Source organism: Mesoplodon densirostris, chromosome 9, assembly GCF_025265405.1.
Source record: "Mesoplodon densirostris isolate mMesDen1 chromosome 9, mMesDen1 primary haplotype, whole genome shotgun sequence".
In the NCBI taxonomy this organism is placed as follows: Eukaryota; Metazoa; Chordata; class Mammalia; order Artiodactyla; family Ziphiidae; genus Mesoplodon; species Mesoplodon densirostris.
Genome location: NC_082669.1, coordinates 107,654,670 through 107,672,412, shown reverse-complemented (window position 1 = coordinate 107,672,412; position 17,743 = coordinate 107,654,670). Strand labels below are relative to the sequence as shown.

Below are 17,743 nucleotides of genomic sequence, written 5' to 3'. Positions count from 1 at the left end.
TTTTGTAGCCACTAGGTGGTGGTGTTAATTACATCAAGCTGGCTTGTGGCGGGGGGGGTTGGGGGTGTGGAATTCAGATAGGGAAGCAGGCATTTGAATTTAAAGTCAATCTTGCCTTAATTCTGTTTTGGAGCCTGTTAATCACTAAGTTTAAAAAAACATATTGTCATAAGAAATATTTGCAGGGTAAATCTGAGATAAAGACCGTGGTGGATTACTTTCTTTCTCAAGCTAAAGATGGTATGAATTTCTCTTCTACAGTGTTTCCAAATTCAGTCCTTTTACGGCTTCGACTAGATGTAAATTCTTTCCATTCTTTATTCAGATAAATGAATGTCAACTCAGTTTGCCCTTTTGCTCAGAAGTGGTCTTTTACTGTCAGAATGTGGCAACCTCCTTTGTTTATTGCATCTGGCAGGTCTGAGTCTCTGGGACTGACCCCTTCCCAAGTGCCCCCCCCCCCCCCCCCCCCCGCCAACCCCGAGCTCTTCCTCAGCTTCCGTCCCTGTTGGTTACCCTCCCTCCTTCCGAACAGCTTCAGAGTGTCCTGGATCTTCGGTTTTCTCTTCTGTAGGAAATCAGGTATCTTGCCAGCCCTGCCTTTTGTTTAAAAATTTTTTTCAAAAGCAATTTGTTTATTTGAAAATACAGGGATTCCCTGGTGGTGCAGTGGTTAAGAATCTGCCTGCCAATGCAGGGGACATGGGTTTGAGCCCTGGTCTGGGAAGATCCCACATGCCGCAGAGCAACTAAGCCCGTGCGCCACAACTACTGAGTGCGTGCCACAACTACTGGAGCCCACACTCCTAGCAACTAGAGAAAGCCCGTGCACAGCAACAAAGACCCAATGCAGCCTATATATATATATATATATATATATATATATAAATATATATATATATATATATATAAAATACAGCTACAATCACAGGCTTGCATCGAAGAGGCTCTTATTTTGAGGGGGAAAATGAATGTACACATTTGGAAATGACTTGGAGGTGTTGAGACAGGGATGGACAAATAATCCCAAACTTATCTCTGTATCATTATGAGTTATTATGATAGTAAAACTGACCTTCGCTTTTCTGTGTACAGTTCTGTGAGGTTTTTTTTTTTTTTTTCGGTATGCGGGCCTCTCACTGTTGTGGCCTCCCCCGTTGCGGAGCACAGGCTCCAGACGCGCAGGCTCCGGACGCGCAGGCTCAGCGGCCATGGCTCACGGGCCCAGCCGCTCCGCGGCATATGGGATCCTCCCAGACCGGGGCACGAACCCGTATCCCCTGCATCGGCAGGCGGACTCTCAACCACTTGCGCCACCAGGGAGGCCCTGTGAGTTTTAATACATGTATAGATTCCTGTAACCAGTACCATGATCAGGATAAAGAACAGACCATCACCCCTTAAACTTCCTTGTGCCAGCTCTGTTTTTAGTCACACTAAAATGTTGCTGTACAATACTGTGTTTATATTTAATGATTTAAAAAAACATGGTGCCACTTTTTCTGGCCATCACAGTTTCTGATGAGAAACCACAGTCATTGGATTACCCTTCTCTATAGGAAATGGGTCATTTTTGTTTGGCTATTTTCAAGACTTTGTCTTTAGTGTTTTAGCAGTTTGATTATGATATATCTAGGCTTGTACTTCTTTGAGTTGGTTCTGTTAAGGGTTCATTGAGCTTCTTGAGTCTGTCTGTTTGTGTCTTTCAGCAAATTTGGGAAGGCTTCAACCATATTTTTTCACACACAAACAAAAGTAATTGTTTCAGATACCATTTGTTTGCCTCTCCAGATATTCCTTCCATATTTCTCTAGCCTGCTCTGTGCCCCAGAGGGGTGTCTTATATGGATCATATCATTGCCCAATGTCCCATGACTTCCTGTTAGGTTTGGCGAATAGGGAAAACTAGCAAGAGGTAGAAATGGGTAGTTTGGGTATTTATTCCTCAGGATGCCTCCCTGCAGAATCATCTCAGGCTGGCTGTGTTTCTCTGGGAAGGTGAGAGCTCAAATCAAGCACCATCTCCATCAGGTTTCTCTGTCTCTGGCTGAAACACAGTAATTGCTCCCCTTCCCCATTTTTTGGGTTTAGCTGATGACACGCCCGCCTCCACCTTGGTGAGCAATCCTGGTATGGCAAAATTCATACCAGGGAGCGGGGATCAGAGTCTCTCTTCCTTTCAACTTTCATTCCCAGGCATTTGGGCCTACAGTCCCAGGACCAGCCTCAAAGAGAGTCTGTTTTCAAGGCCGGCAACTCTAGACCCAGACTGGCTGTTGGGAGTGGAACGAGATTTGTAGGTTTGCGGTTGGCTCATTCTCCTCTGCCTCCCTCCAGCCAAGAGAAATACCCTAAGCAAGAAGCTGGGAGAAACAGCACGAGAGTTTATTATCATCATTGCTCAAGAGGGGACATGAAGCAGGCAGGATGGTGAAGGTGAGCAGGAAATGGACCAGAGCAGCTCTGATGGTTGGTGGTGCAGGGCAGTGGCTGTGGCCATGGGGGAAGGATAACTGGACCAGAGGAGAGCCTCTCTTCCCGGCCTGGGTCTTCTTCCACGAGGCAGATGCTGGGACACCCAGTCCAGGTGGAGCTCCAGACATGGGTCCTCTGGAGAAGCAGGGCTAATTTCACTCACTCCCAGCAGTTTCTTCCAAGGGAGGGTCTCTTTTCTAAGGGAAAAGGAGGGGGTGGGACAGCCCATGGGGGAGAGAAAGTGTAAAAGCTCTGTACCAGGGCAGCTTATTTCTGGAGCCAATCAGATCCAACATCAGCCTCATGGTACCTGATGCAAAGAGCCCCAAGGTCCCACCATGTACATGGACTTCCCTAGCTTCCTAGGGTCTCTTTTTCAGATTTTTTTTTTGATGTGGACCAATTTTTGAAAAGTCTTTATTGAATTTGTTACAATATTGCTTCTGTTTTATGTTTTGGTGTTTTGGCCGCGAGGCATGTGGGATGTTAGCTCCCCAACCGGGGATTGAACCAACAGCACCCCCTGCATTGGAAGGTGAAGTCTTAACCGCTGGACTGCCAGGGAAGTCCCTCCCTAGGGTCTTTGGACTGGGTGTTACTTGGTCAGGGACAGGGGGTCTCTGGGCTGGGCCACTCCTGGGGTGGAAAGACAGGAATGATGCCCCTTGACGCTCACTGTAATGACACTTTTCTCCTCCCCAAGCCATCCGCTCTCCATTCCTGTCTCCCCTGGACAGCACTCCTGCCCCAAACACAGACACAAGCTTTAGGGACTCACCTCCTTAGATCGGTATTTTCTCCAGCAGCACAGACACAGGGGGACCAGAGATGCCAGCAGCAGTAGAGCCCAGACCCCCAACAGCATGACCTTGATGCCTATGAACAGGGCCTGGGGACAGAGGGCCAAAGCTGTAGGCATCAGAGCGACTGTTGCCATTTGTGGTCTGTCTTCACGCTGATCATGGCCCAGGGTCACTCTCCACCCCATTCATCCCATCCCCAAGTCGGTAGCTTCCGGGGTGCGGGGAGGCTGAAGAAGGAGCCCGGGGTGGGGGTCAGTGGGTGCAGCATGCAGAGAACGGCCAGTAACCCCTGTCACCGGGTCTCAGCGTCCTCATCTGAGCAGCGATGGGCTTGGGCTGTGGTCTGGTTCCCTGACAAGCCCAAGACTTGAACACGCATTTAACACCTTCACAGCTCTTCACATATTTGCAGTATTAGCTCATTGATTATGAGTTCAGTGTTTGTATTTCCCACAGATCTGTAACTCCCAGAACCATAAGAACCACTTCTGTTTTGTTCGCTGCCACGCTGTGGTGACGGGAGACATGCTCGGGGCAGAACAGGTCACGCCCTTTTTGGTGGACAGCCTCACTCTCCTCCACTGTCTGACCCTCCCTGCCCACCGCCTGCTGCCGTGCCTTCCCCGGCCCGGCTACCTTCAGCATGTTCACATAGGAGGTGCACAGCTGCAGCCTTCCCTTGTCTGCACTCGGAGAGCTGGGGGCCCCGGTGGGTCCCCAGGAAGGGGAGACGTCACAGATACCATTAAAGAAAACACGGTGGGGGGCCTCCCTGGTGGCGCAGTGGTTAAGAGTCCGCCTGCCGATGCAGGGGATGCGGGTTCGTGCCCCGGTCTGGGAGGATCCCATGTGCCGCGGAGCGGTTGGGCCCGTGAGCCATGGCCGCTGGGCCTGCGCATCCGGAGCCTGTGCTCCGCAACGGGAGAGGCCACAACAGTGAGAGGCCCGCATACCGCAAAAAGAAAAAAAAAAAAAAAAAAAAAAACACGGTGGTACTCATGGAACCTTCTAGCCCCAATGATGATGGCGGCTGTGGCCGTGGAGAAAGCTGCCAGGGTGAGCAGGGTCCTCAGCAGGGCCTGGTGAGGACAGGGGGCAGAGACAGACCTTGGAGACTCAGTCTCTCTGGAGCCCAGCCCGGGACAAAGAGCGGGGAGCCTAGTGGAGGGGGCGTGGGGTGGGCGGCAGGCTTGGGGTGGCCTCCAGCTTCTGGGCTTGGTGTCAACCCCTCCCCGAACTCACCCAGTAGGTGCCACTTCGTTTCTCATAAATGAAGGCGACAGCTCCAGCCAGCACAGCCTGGGGAGAGATTGAAGCACCAGGGTAGCTCAGGGCAGCCAAGCCCCACCCCCAGCAGCCTGCTTCTTTTTCCTTCCTCAACTCCCACAGGCAAAGCCAACCATCCTGCGGGCCTTTCCCCACAGCACCCCACGTGGACCCGAGGTTTTGAGCTGAGTTCTGCTGTCTGTAAGACAACGGTGAGGGTATTGAAGGCTGACTCACACGCCCGAGCCTGCAGGACCCTCTGTTTTAGGGACGTCGAAAGTGCTCATGGTCAAGCCGGGTGTGAGCCCCCCTTCCCTTCTCCAAAACCTCTCTTTTTAAGCAACACCAGGTGCTTTGCGAAAGCTCCAGGGCGGTGGGGTGGAAGGTCCAGGGTGTTGGAGGACCTCTCGTTACAGGATCAGCGTCCGCTGCCTCGGGGTGAGGGCAGCCGCTTGTTCCAACAGCGCTCAGCCTCCCACCCAGCGGGTCTTCCAGGACAGGAAGTCTGGTTCATGCCAAGGGAAAGATGGATCTGAATCCCGTTTGGCAGTTCTGTAGCTAATCTCAGTGTTTGGGGCCATGGGGTGGATGAGGATGACTACTTTGGGCTCCTCTCTTAATCGATATGTGCGTTTTGCTCTTGTTCTGTGAGGGTGGGCAGGACAGAGGGCGCCTCTTTCCTGCTATGATCCGCCCACCCATCTCCTGCTGCAGGTGGCACACGTCCATCTGCTGACGTAACTGCTGTTGTCCGGTGAGCCCCCCTGGACTTCCCCTGTGTGCAGGGCCTGCAGAGGGCGATGGGAAACCACCGGGGGGTGCATCTCCCTTGTACACACCCTCCAGCACGTTCCACCTCCCTCCATCTCAGTGCAAGTGCCTGGAGATGAGCCCTGTCCTAGATCCTTAGCTGATCTGCTGCTGAAGGTGGGAGAGGTGGTGGGAGAAGCCCGGTGCAGGGACCCGGGAGAGCTGACTGGTGACCGTGGCCCTCCCAGCCCTTAGCTCAGCTAGTTTCCCGTCTGTAGAAGCCTGGTGTCGGCCTAGAGAGATGGGAGTCTCTTCAGCTGCAAACAGTCTACATTCTGACGGGGTCGATGGTGGTGGTCTCTCACCTCTGATAGGGGGTCCCTCTGCCCACGGTCCTCCCGCCCCACTCACCACAGCCCCTGACCAGATGGGAGCTCCCGATCCAAGCAGCGTGGTGGAGTGGAAGATGAAGAGGAATCCCCCCAGGACCCCACTCAACACCCCTAGCACGATTTGCACCACCTGAAAGATGAAAAACCTAAAAACCCGGATCCCAGGTTCCCGGGCCCAGGAGAAACCCTCTGCGCCTAAGTCTCACGGGAGTTTTGAGGACCTGCCACTCCATGTGTTAAAGGTTAGAACCCCATGAAAGAGAAAGAGAGAGAGAAGAGAGAAAGAGACAGGGGGACGAGGAGGGGGAGGACAGGAGGGGAGAGAAGGCGAGGGGAGGGGAGAGCTAGCCCACGCCGGGTCGGGAGAGGGGGACTTTAGATGGTCACGGGCTCCTTTGCACCCTTCAGCCCACAGCCTGCCCTACCTACAGCTTTCACTGAGAGGCCAGTAAGTGAAGGAAAAGCCAGCACTTGATCTCTAGGAAGAGCATAAGACTGGCTCAGCATCCCATTCAGAGAGAGGCTGGCTGGGAGAGTGTGCAGCCAGAGGAGGGGGCTTACCCTTCCCAGACCAGGGAGGCTGGGCGCCCGTCCTCGGCCCGCGAGGCAGGCAGCCCTACTCACCCAGGAGGCCACCAGCAGCCGGCGGTGGCCCAGGGCCTGGGAGGCGGCGTGGGGCGAAGGCACGTGGGGCTGCAGCAGGGAGCACCTGCTCAGCAGCAGCTTGGCCAGAGCCGAGTCCTGGTGGATGTGCACCTTGATGAAGGTGGGCTGGGGAGCCCCGGGGGCCACGTCCCCGCCATCTGCCATCTCCAAGCCGGTGGACACCCGCCTGGGAGGGAGGAAGGGGGCGTCAGGGGGAAGAGTTGGCAGGAGGTTTGCACAGATTCCACGGGAGCTGGCGGGGCCCCTGGTCACAGTGCAGCATCTGGGACCTGCCTTGAGGGGTGTCATGTGAGGGATCCCTGAGTCTGCTGAGGCTGTGGCCACCACTCAGCCCACTGGAGCCGCCCCCTTCACCCTAGATCTGCTGTGTCTCCCCATCCTCCTCCCACGGCCTCAGGGTCTGGACCAAGCAGTGCCCTGGAGCCCTCACCTCTCTCCTTTCTGCTCCCAGCCCGCTTGTGTGATCACGGCCCTCACCCTGGCTCTCCTCTCTGTCTCTTCCCCTCCAGAGCCCTCAGGCTGCCAGACAGAACTGAGTCCTGGCTGCCTGTTGAACTACTATTAAGGCAGCTGCTTCCCAGCTGAGCCCGGGGACCCACCCCCTGCCCCTACATATTTCCCTCTCCATCAGTGGCTACTCAGCCCTGCGCTGCCTGTTCAGACTGCGCCCCCCAACCCTCTGCATGAAGTTGTGGGTGCAGATGGAGGCCAAAGGCCAGAATGACTTGGCATCAAACGGGGACAGGGATGTACCTGGCCTCCACTCCTGCCACCTTCTTGGATGCACATCCTCTACATGGTGGTTGGTCCCTCCCTCCCCAGCGAGGTCTGGGGGGCCTGTGAGGGGGCAGGGTGTGGCCTCCTCTGGGGAGGGGCCCTGTGAGAAGGGTCTCTGGGAGAGGGCCGCCTGGGCTGAGGGCCCGCCTCACCTGCTCTCTTCAGGGACCATAACGGTCAAGGGTGACAGGAGGCCTGGGGACGGCTGAGTGGGGGCTGAGGACCAGGCAGAAAGGGGAGGGGTTCAGTGGAGCTCCAGAAAGGGAAGGATGAGGCAACGTCCCAGCACACAGCTGGAGCAAAGGGCCCCTCCAGGGTTTTCCAGCTGCCAGGGGAAATCCCTCGGCTCCGATGCCCTGGTGAGCACAGGGGCCAGGTGGGTGGCCTGGGAGACTGCGGAACTGACCAGCCCTGGAAAATCCCCCATCCCCACCAGGGCAGGGGCTCTCTGAGCAAGGACTTCCCTGTGCTGGGTGCACCCCAGTGTGTGTGCTGAGTAGGGATGGACACGCCAGCGTGTGCGTGTTTGTGTGCTCTGCCTTCTCCGGCCAGCCCGATTATCTGCTCAAGACCAGCCCCCACTAGAGGGGCCCCTTTGGGCCAGTTCTTTTCTGGGAAGTCAAGATGCTGCAGGTCAGACCCTCATCACTCCACTCCTTCCTTCTGCTCCGTCCCACCCACTGCCGGGTGCCTCGGCTCTGGGCAGCTCTGCTCGGCCGCTGGTTCCCAGAGGACAGCAGGTGAGCAGGGCCCTCAGGTGAGCAGCCCAGGTGACCCGTCCCAGGAGACTCTCAGTGCAGGACCCCTCTCTCTTTCTCTCGAGGAGTCTCCAAGACCAGTCCCCAAAGCCCCCATCCTGTCTCACAGGATGCCATTCTCCCCCCCATTCCCGGTCCCTGTAGGACCTGCTTGGGACGGAGGGATACACTAGATAGAGGACGTGACACTAGAAAAATGGCTAGGGAGGTCGGGGGGCCCGTGCCTGGCCACGTCAGCTGCACTCTCCCTCCCCAGTGCCTCATATGTTTATTCTGAGGGTGGTGTGGCTGGGGCTCAGGTGGTTTCCTGGTGAGGGGTCCTTCAATAGCAAAGGCAGAAGGTGGAGGGCCCAGGGTGTAGCTGGGATCCTGGCCCTCTCTCCCCAGCTTCAGAGGCACAGGGAGAGGCTGGGCAGAGAAGAGTGTCCAGGGAAGCAGGGAAGAGCCCCACACCCTGGAGTTAGGGTGGCACGAAAGGGGATCTTCCTGGGGCTGGCCTGGCTCAGAGGAAGAGCAGGGATCTAGGCTGATCTGGGGATTGGAGCTGGGGGTGAGGTGAGAGGGGGAAGCAGTGGTATCCAGAGGGCTCAGAGGGAGCCGGAGCCCAAGGCACATTCTGGACTGAAATATGATGCTGATCCCTGGGTCCCAAGGAAGATCTGGCCAGAACCCTGGCTGGGCTTCCTTGTGTGTCCGTGAACAGGTCTGAACCTCTTTGCACATCTGCAGAATCGTCAGACACCTGTCCTTTATACTGCACGGAGGCCAGGTAGGTGAAGAGTGAAACTGCTCTGTAAAGTTCGTACGATACAAATGGGAAGGCCTTAACCTTATTGCTCTTGCTGGTGTTTTTAGAATTGTTATTAATAATGTTATGATTTAAACAATGATAAGTAGGACGCCCATGAGAATTACCTGGAGAGGATTTCCTTTGGAGCTAGGCAAGTTGATTCTAAAGTGCCTAAGGAGAAGTAATCTAGCAAAAGTGGTCACGAGGGGCTTCCCTGGTGGTGCAGTGGTTGAGAGTCCGCCTGCCGATGCAGGGGACGCGGGCTCGTGCCCTGGTCCGGGAGGATCCCACATGCCGCAGAGCGGCTGGGCCCGTGAGCCATGGCTGCTGGGCCTGCGTGTCTGGAGCCTGTGGTCTGCAGCGGGAGAGGCCACAACAGTGAGAGGCCCGCGTACCGCAAAAACCAAAACAAACAAAACAAAACAAAAACAACAACAACAAAAAAAGTGGCCATGAAAGAAAAAAGTAACATGGGGGGGGTCATGAAAGAGCTCAACTAGATTATTAAACTCTATACTCATTATTAAAATTACAGTAACGCTGCATGACTCATCAGATCCACCAATGGGCAGAATATAAAGACTAAAATAGGCTTGGATTCCTACGGGAATTTTATTTTTGCTCAGGGGAGCATTTTAAATCAGTGGGAGAAAGATGATATATTCCGTTAACAGAATATACTCTTCAGAAGTTAACCATCTGAAGAGAACAAACCAAAACCAACTTGGATCCATTTTTTCCAACTTACAAGGTAAATCCCAGATGGCTCAACATTTAAATGTGAAAACTGAAACCATAAAAGCACTTAGAAGAAAACATGGATGAATTATTATTTTATAATCTTGAAATGCGAAAGTCCCTTTTAAAGTACAATATAAAACCCAGAAGTCATAAAAAATGACTGAAAACTTTGATTATATAAAAATACAAATGAAGTCAAAAATAAATCACAAATTGAAAGCACTCTCTGTAACTCATGTCACAGCTGGTAATTTTTCAAATACACGAAGAACTCCTATAAAGACCAAAACAAAACAGAGTAACACAAGGAGGTCATAGGATATGAAAGGAAAGCTCACAAAAGAAGAGGAAAGGGGCTCTTAAACGTGTGAAAAGATGACCAACCTCACTCATAATAAGAGAATTGATACTGGAATAGTCACAGAAAGCAGACTGGTGGTTGCCTGGGGCCAAGGGTTGGAGGGGTTCCTGGGGAAGGGACATTAGGGAACTTTTTGCAACATAGAAATGTTCTGTATCTTGATTGTAGTTATGGTTGCACATATGTACACATTTGTTAAACATCACTGAGATACACAATTAAAAGGGGGCATTTTATTGACTATAAAGGATTAAAATCTACAACGGAATGTCATTTTTCCAAGAGACATTTGAAAAGATTAGAAAATTTGCTGACACCTTCTGCTGGTCTTGGGGAGGGGCAGTGGACACTCTTGGAATTGCCCTTGCATGAGAATTGCATGGAAGTAGCTCCATGGAGGGAAATACCTTTTAAAATTACAAATACACATTCCCATTGACCTGCTGATTCCACATTTCTTGCAAGAAAGAAAATGAAGGTCTATAAATAGGGGACTGCTTTAAAAAATTATGATGCATTCATACAGTGGAATACTATGCAGCCATACAAATGAGTGAGGATGCATTTTATGGACTGATGTAGGATTATTTTTAAAAGATGGTTCTGTGAACAAATCATTGTGCAGAAACTGTGTGTGCTATGCTGCCATTTGTGGGAAAAGAGGGAGAGAAAGAATATTTTTACATGTTTTTATATGCAAAAAAGTCATTGTAGGATATATTAGAAAATGATAATATTTTTCCACCTGGAAGACAACTAGCTGGCTAGGAGAGAAAGATAGGAGAGTGGGTTTTAGCAGTATACCCTTTTTTATCTTTTGATTTTTTTTAACCATATGAAAGCGTTACGTATGAATATGTACACTACGTTGCTGAAATAATTCAGATTCCTTTCTTTGTCAATCCCAAGACCCAGACAAACTGTATCTGACCATTTTGGGAAGAGGTCCAAGAGTATATATGGTGAAAACTCTAGAGGTGATTCAGATTTGCATCCCAGATTAAGGTCACTGTGACAGAGACTTCCCTGGTGGTCCAGTGGTTAAGACTCTGTGCTTTCAAGGCAGGGGGCGTGGGTTTGATCCCTGGTTGGGGAACTAAGATCCCACATGCCGTGACTTGACTCAAAGACTGTTCTCTCTCCCTGCACTCATGCAGTGTATTCCTTTTTCCCTTACTTAGATCTCAAACCTCACTTCTGTGCAACTCCCCAGCAGGCAGGATGACCCAAAACATGCTGGTTGTGAATGGAGTCGATGTGGCCTCTACGCTGTCCCAGCCCACTCACATCGACATCCACATCCACCAGGAATCTGCTTTGGCACAACTGCTAAAAGCTGGGAGTTCCCTGATGGAGCGCCTGTCCCACCATCCTGCCAAGGCCAGGATAAGCTATGGACAGCTGGCACTAGGGGTAAGAGCGGGATGGAGAGGTGGGTTAGCAAGGTGACACAGAGGAGGGTAATGCTCCTTCTTCAATACGATGCGGAAAAGGCAGGTGCGTTGAATCCCCATGAAAACTCACTATTCGTATCCCATCTTGTTTGGGAAAAGTACGTTTGGGAAGTTTCGCCACAGAGATTTAGATGGAAAGGAACAGTGGATCCCTTCTTTGGTGCAACGTGAGCAGTCCCAGCCAGAGCTGGGGGGATGGGCGGAAGGGTCCCTGGAGGCTGTTCATTTAGGTTGATTGAACCCACGTGGACAGAGGGCCTGCCATGCAAGGCAATATGATAGGCGCTTTGGGGGAAAAACTTCAGAGAGAATATCTAGGCAATAACCTGAAGGTGCCCAGCATCCATCAGAAGGGATCAGGCAACTACACTAATGCCTAGAACTAAAGTTAGCTCAGGTGACATCCTTGGGAGGCAGGATGGAGTCCTGCAGGGGTAGGCATCTGAGCCAGACCCTGAATGGAGAAGCAGTGTGTTTAGACAGATAGAGGTGGAAGATGGAAGAAAAGGAATTTCGGGTTAAAAGAATGACAAGAAAGAGGGCAAAGAAGCCAGAAAGCATAGGACAAGTTCTGTCAGGGTAAAGAGAATGGGACTCATGGCTGATTAGACTGGAAATACAAACCAGGGCCGTATTGCTGAGAGCCTTGAGTGACAAGGTGAGGAGTCTGCTGTCCTGAATCAGCTTCGATAGTGCGGAGACTGTGGAGGGATTCTGAGCAGGCGCCTGAGCTTCAGGCAGCCTCACAGCCAGGAGGTGTCCAGGTAAGAAGCATGGAGGGTCTGCACCTGCGACGTCGCAGCAGAAACGAGGAGGAAAGAGAGGAGTCCGAATCCTTTGTGGATGGGGTTGCCATGACTTGGGAGTGCGTGGATGTGGAGTACAAGGGAGGAGAGGCATCTGGGAAGATGCTGAGGTTTGGAGTGAAGGAGACCGGAAACGTGGAGCCCTGGAAGTCAGCGAGGCAGACACTGAGGGCGTGTGTGGGGTCTGGAATTTGGACGCAATGAATCTGAGAAGCTGGCAGGACATGTAGGTGGTGACGTCCAAGAGGCTGTGATAGTTGGATCCTCCGGGAAGCAGACGCCGAGTGGGAGTTGGGCGTGCGAAAGGTTTGTTGGGGTGTAACATCCATGCAATGAAAAGGGCAGGAGCAGGACTGGGCAGGGGGAGACATCAGCTCATGAGGCAGGGTGGACAAGGTCTGGGCCAGCCCAGTGGGGAGCTCGGGAGCAACGACTGCCCATCACAGGGGTTCCGTGTTAGCTGAAAATGGCCCTTGAACCACTGCCTTGCTTAATCATTGGCTGGGTAGCCACCCCCAGAGACTGTGCCCTCAGTTTGAAAGATGAGGGGACCCTGAAGGCGCTGACCATTGTAGGCTGTCAGCTAACCACTCTCCTTTCTTGAAGGAGGTCATCATGGCCCATCCTGGACAGGATGATGGGCTTCCCAAGGGAAAATGAGGAGGAAAAAAAGGAGGAATCATCAGGTGGGATGACAAATTGTGGTATTTAGGAAAAATGGGATTTAGAAAAGAATGAAGGATAAAAGGCTGGCAAGTCAGAGGAATGAGGGAGAACCAGGACGGGCTGCTTCCCGGATGTGAAGGGAACAGAATTTCCAGAATCAGAGCTGCGGAGAAGTCAGGGCAGAGGAAGAGGAGAGGAAAGCCACCTAGGTGGGAGCTGGGTGGCTGCTGGTGGAGCAGGTGACTCATGGGAAGGGGTGTGGCCTTCCCCATCTCTTGCAGGTGACCCAAATATTGCTGGGGGCTATGAGCTGTGCTCTTGGAGGGCTTCTCTACTTGGGGCCCTGGATTCAGCTGCGTGCCTCAGGCTGTGCCTTTTGGGCAGGGTTTGTGGTGAGTAAGAAAGGGGTTGTGAGCTCTGAGGGAGGCAAGTGTTTATGGACAAGGAGAAAGAAAGTTCCTTTTGGATCTGGGTCAGGGATTTGGGGAAGAGACCACAGACCCAGAGTCCAAATGCTCTCTGTTATGAGGAGGCTGCCTTAGGGGGTGGGCAAAACCCTTCTACCCTCTGTTTTTCTCTTTAAGGCAAGGCTGGGAATAGTGGGGCAGTTGTAGGTGGAGTCCTGCCCATCTGCTAGGTTTCTTTGCCTGTTCCTTGGATCCTGCTTCAAATTGGCTCTTCTGGGGCTTGTTGGGAGAAGTGTGATGGGAGATCATTTCAGGACAGCCAACTGGAGGACTTTTCTGGTGTCTTCTCTTCCTAGGCCATTGCAGCAGGAGTTGGGACCATTGTCCATGAGAAGCACTGGGGCAAACTTTCAGTGAGTCTGGGCATCCTCTGTGCCCCACCTCATCCTCTTCCCCCTCCTATGTCTCTGTTTTCCTGCGCTATTTTTCTGTCTTCTCCCCTTTGGTTTCAAATATCCTAAGATCTTTCCTGGAGGGATAGGGAGGGTTTCCTCAGCCAGGAAGCTGGGGAAGAGGAGACCGGTTTCAGGCCGAGACCCCAGGGCTCTGCTATCCATAGAGGGAGTCTGCAGCCTGAACCTCTCTTTTCTAGGGCTGCATATCAAGTCTGCTCGCCCTGGCTGGCATTGCCACGACCGTGGCCGCTGTTGTCTTCTGTGTGAATAGTTTAACCTGGCAACCTGTCTTCTATGACATCAGCTCCGTGTGTGATTCCTTAGTCCCTGCCGCCCCCACCTTTGGGTACAAAGAGACTAGACGAAGCAATTCCTATTCATCATGGAGGGAGGAGAACTGCAGAAACTACATGCAAATGCTGATGGTGAGAAAGGAGAGTCAGTCTTCCAGGACGCGTCACAGCTGTGCATTGGGGAATTGGGGCACCTGAGGGCACAGATGTAGGCTTTCTGAGCTTCGACCTCATCCGAGGTCTTTGGTTCAGGAGGTTTTAACTTAATCTGAAGCCATTGTTCAGATCCTCATGGCATGAAAATTCCCTGAATCAAAGGGGATGAGGACAAAGAGGAGACACTGAAGCGAGGATTTCATGAACCACCCTTTCGTCTTTTCTGGTGTGTGGCTCTTATCAGTTATCTATTGCTGCATAACATACCACCCCAAAATGTACTGGCTTAACACTGCAATTTATTATTACTTCTCACATTCTGTGGGTTGACTAGGCTCACATGGGCAGTCCTCACTTGCATTTTCTCATGCAGTTGCAGTCAGGTGTCAGTTGAGGGTGAAGTCATCCAAGAGGTTGACTGGGCTGGACCGCTAAGATGGCGCACTCACACAGCAGGGAGCTCAGCTGGGGCTATCAGCCAGGGAGCCTACAATGGCTTCTCCATGTGGCTTGGGCTTCTCGTAGCCCAGCAACCAGGTTCCAACAGGGAGCATCCCACTGTGAGCATTTCAAGAGGTAGGAAATGGAAGCTGCCAGGCCAAATAAGGGCTACCCCATAATTGACCTAGTGTCCCTTCTACTTTATGTTGTTGATCAAAATATTACCAGGTCCTTCCAGATTCTAGGGGGGTGGAGCAGTGGATCCCATCTCTTCACAGGGGGAGGTAAAGTCACATTGCAGGCAAGCAAATGGGATGGAGTCAGTGGCTTCCCCCATAGTTGGAAGATGCAGTCTGCTTTGGTGGGAAGTAGTGAGTTGGACAGGGTCTGATCCCTGCTGGGGTAGCAAGATGATAGTAACAGCAGAAGCAGAGGAACAGACCCCTGACTGTAACTTTTTTCTTCCTTTATCTTCAGGATTTGTTCCTAGGAATCCGTGGTCTGCTCCTGGCCGTCTGTGTCCTGCAGGTCATTGTATCCTTGGCTTCCCTGGGCGTGGGTCTTCGACGCTTCTGTGGCCAGAGCTCCCGGGCCCTGGTGAGCTGTTAGGGAGGCACTAGGGAAAGAACGGATCTGGTTGGTGAAGCTCTAGGGATGGGAAGGCCATCGGGGCAGGAACACTGCTGAGCAGGGGTCACGCTCCCCCTCACTCAGCCCTTTTCCCGTGCTTGGCTCTGCCCGTCACTGTCTGGGGAACATGACCCCATCGCCGTGTCCTGGGGTGACTTCTGCCTTCTGCTTCTGCGCCCTTCTTTGCTCTCATTTTCCCACGTTCCCCTCTGTCCCACGTCCTAGGTCTGGTCTAGCTCCCCGTCCTCCGTCACCTTTTTCTTCCCTCCTTCTTTCATTTGTCTGATTTCCAGTTCTGTGGCGCTAACTCTACTCTAACCTTTTCCTCCCAGGAATTGATTTTCCTCCTGTTTTTTTTTTTTCAGGATGAAGAAAGGTCAGAGAAGAAGCTGTGGGAGGAGCATTCAGTGCCTCCCTCTCCCCACAAGAAGAAGAGCACAGCTGTTGTCCTGTGAGCAGCCAAAGACCCTACCTGGACCCTGCATGTCCCTCCAGAGTAGCCCAGGGCCCCTCACTGCCCTGTGTCCCTCACACTTGCTTCCTTTGGCTGCTCCTCCTCTCGCCAGCACCCTCACCCACTGTTCCCACTCCAGGGTCCTCAATTCCTTGAACGCGTATTGTCACATTTTCCCCAATGCTGATTAAACAGAAACAACCACAAAAAATGATTTTGTGCAGGAAGGATGTAGTCTCCCTTTGTTGATACACACGGTGCGTTGGTACACATGGAATTAAATGAGAGTTATGTGTCATATGGAAACAAGGTCCCAATAAGACTTGATTTATGTTCTGCTCTATATCCCAAGTGTAAAAACTCCTTTTCATGATTTCCTTCTGTTCAGTGTAAAGTGAAAATAACTCTTACATACTTAGAATCGTTTTACCTTTTTTTTATAGATACAGAATTTTTTAATAGAAAGACAGGGCAATATGGCAGTTAATTAGCAACTGATACTGTAAACTACAGGAGATACAAAGTTCTGTCATATAAATTAATTGCCATTACAAAAAGGCAACTGCTTGAGCTAAGAAGGTACAAAAACTGATAACTTCCATAAATATAACGAGAAGCTAAGTGAAGAAATACATAAGGTTTTCTTTAAGCATCTATAACTGATCAGTGGGCTTTACAGAACCATGTGAGACCTGGAACAAGATCATTTCCTCCCTCCCTGTCTCTTTCCTTCCTTCTTCCTTCCTTCCTTCCTTCCTTCCTCCCTTCCTTTCTTTTTTCTCTTTCTCCCCCATCTCTTTCTTTCTCTCTTGTTTTTTTTGCAGTAATTACTGTTGGTTCTCTCACTACACACACACACACACACACACACACACATACACCCCTGTTATTCTTCAATTTCATTGTAAATGATACGATTGATTAGTTTTTTACTTTTTAAATTTTCTATGTACAATATAAGTATATAGATGTAAGCACTTCTGCTATGGAACCAGGTTCATTTGTCCAATGTGCAGCAAGCCAAATGCTGAGATGCTGAGGTGTGCAGCAGAGAAAGTGTTTATTCACAAGGCAGCCAAGCGAGGAGACAGGAGAACAAATCTCATATCCGCCTCCCTGAAGGTGAGGGGCTTGAGATATTTATGGGATAGAGAAGCAGGTGGTCTTAGGCGTGGAGAAAGGTGATTGGAAGTAGGGAAAATGTGAGGTAGCTGGTATTCCATGCCAGTATATCTGAGCTACATGCTTCTTCAGGGGATACATGTCCAAAAATGGAGGTACTTAGCATGATCTGAGGGTGGAATTTTCACCCCTCTGATGTCAAAAGGTCACTCACTGGACCCCTGTGCAGACCCAGTTTTAGGGTTGTTGGTCCCAACCAGTCTTAGCCAGCTTGAACTGGACAGAAGCCGACTCCAAGCCTTGGAAAACAACTTAAGCCCCCGTTACTATAGTGACCCATTCATCAGAGGTGTTATCTATAGGGGGCCACTAAGAGTCAAAAAATAATTAAGACAAGCTTAGTCAGTGAAGGCAGGTTACAAGGGAGGGGTTTTTAACAAGCTGTTCCCTTCCCTGCAGTTCTGTAGGATGAGCTCAAGAATTTCTGTTAGTCACCAGTTTCTGTTAGCCTTATGGTGCATGATTTCATCTCTGAAGGGTAAAAAAGCAGGCCATGGTCTGTAGAATTAAGACGTCATAGGGATTCTGGCATTTCTGGTTCCGACATAGTGAGCAGACTTGCATTTCCATTGTGGTTTTATGAAATCTCTGAGAGGTAGGTGTTATTACTAGTTAGAAGACCCACAGCAGAACCCCCTGCACAATCCTGCACTACGATGTGGTGTTAGTAGGGGCAGAGCTGCTGGCATGGGTGAGGTATAGCCCCACCGTTGGAGGTCAGGGTGGTGGGCTTGTAGATAGAGATTTGTAAACAAGCTTGTGTAATAAAGGTCAAAGGCATGAGGTGGTATTATGTTCAGACTATGGGACAGTGCTTGGCAAATTACACCCTGAGGGGCAAGTCTGGTCTGCCACCTACTTCTGTAAATAAAGTTTTATGAAACACAACCACACTTCTTGGTTCACACATTGTCTATGCAACAAGGGCAGAGTTGAGTGGTCTCAGTAGAGACTAAATGGCCCACAAAACTTAAAATAGAGTTTGCCGTCCCCTGGTGTGGGAGACCCCAGTGGAGGGAG

The 17,743-nt window shown here is 51.3% G+C and overlaps 2 protein-coding genes across 3 annotated transcripts; one reads left to right on the top strand and one right to left on the bottom strand.

Annotated features, from left to right (window-relative positions):
* Positions 1–2,630: 2,630 nt before the first annotated feature.
* On the bottom strand, positions 2,631–7,301 carry TMEM176A (transmembrane protein 176A). Its single transcript, XM_060107757.1, has 8 exons — positions 7,282–7,301; positions 6,311–6,518; positions 5,706–5,816; positions 4,521–4,577; positions 4,265–4,357; positions 3,915–4,046; positions 3,254–3,364; positions 2,631–2,672 (listed from the first exon to the last, which is right to left on the bottom strand). The coding sequence occupies exons 1-8, from the start codon at positions 7,299–7,301 to the stop codon at positions 2,631–2,633; spliced, it is 774 nt and encodes a 257-aa protein (XP_059963740.1).
* Positions 7,302–11,000: 3,699 nt separating this feature from the next.
* On the top strand, positions 11,001–15,542 carry TMEM176B (transmembrane protein 176B). 2 transcript variants are annotated; one of them, XM_060108523.1, is made up of 6 exons: positions 11,001–11,192; positions 12,987–13,097; positions 13,469–13,525; positions 13,765–13,992; positions 14,935–15,054; positions 15,453–15,542. In XM_060108523.1, the coding sequence occupies exons 1-6, from the start codon at positions 11,001–11,003 to the stop codon at positions 15,540–15,542; spliced, it is 798 nt and encodes a 265-aa protein (XP_059964506.1). The 2 variants fall into 2 exon arrangements, with proteins under 2 accessions (XP_059964506.1, XP_059964507.1); XM_060108524.1 differs by lacking the exon at positions 12,987–13,097.
* Positions 15,543–17,743: the final 2,201 nt, after the last annotated feature.

What these genes read in the sequence shown, in the direction of transcription:
- TMEM176A (XM_060107757.1), bottom strand. Translation starts at nt 7,301, where the DNA reads ATGGTCCCTGAAGAGAGCAG. An exon ending in CCATCTGGTCAGGGGCTGTG is followed by an intron (nt 4,578 to 5,705) that starts GTGAGTGGGGCG and finishes ATCTCTCCCCAG; the next exon opens with GCTGTGCTGGCTGGAGCTGT. An exon ending in CCTATGTGAACATGCTGAAG is followed by an intron (nt 3,365 to 3,914) that starts GTAGCCGGGCCG and finishes CTCTGTCCCCAG; the next exon opens with GCCCTGTTCATAGGCATCAA.
- TMEM176B (XM_060108523.1), top strand. Translation starts at nt 11,001, where the DNA reads ATGACCCAAAACATGCTGGTTGTGAATGGAGTCGATGTGGCCTCTACG. An exon ending in ATGGACAGCTGGCACTAGGG is followed by an intron (nt 11,193 to 12,986) that starts GTAAGAGCGGGA and finishes CATCTCTTGCAG; the next exon opens with GTGACCCAAATATTGCTGGG. An exon ending in CCTTTTGGGCAGGGTTTGTG is followed by an intron (nt 13,098 to 13,468) that starts GTGAGTAAGAAA and finishes TTCTCTTCCTAG; the next exon opens with GCCATTGCAGCAGGAGTTGG.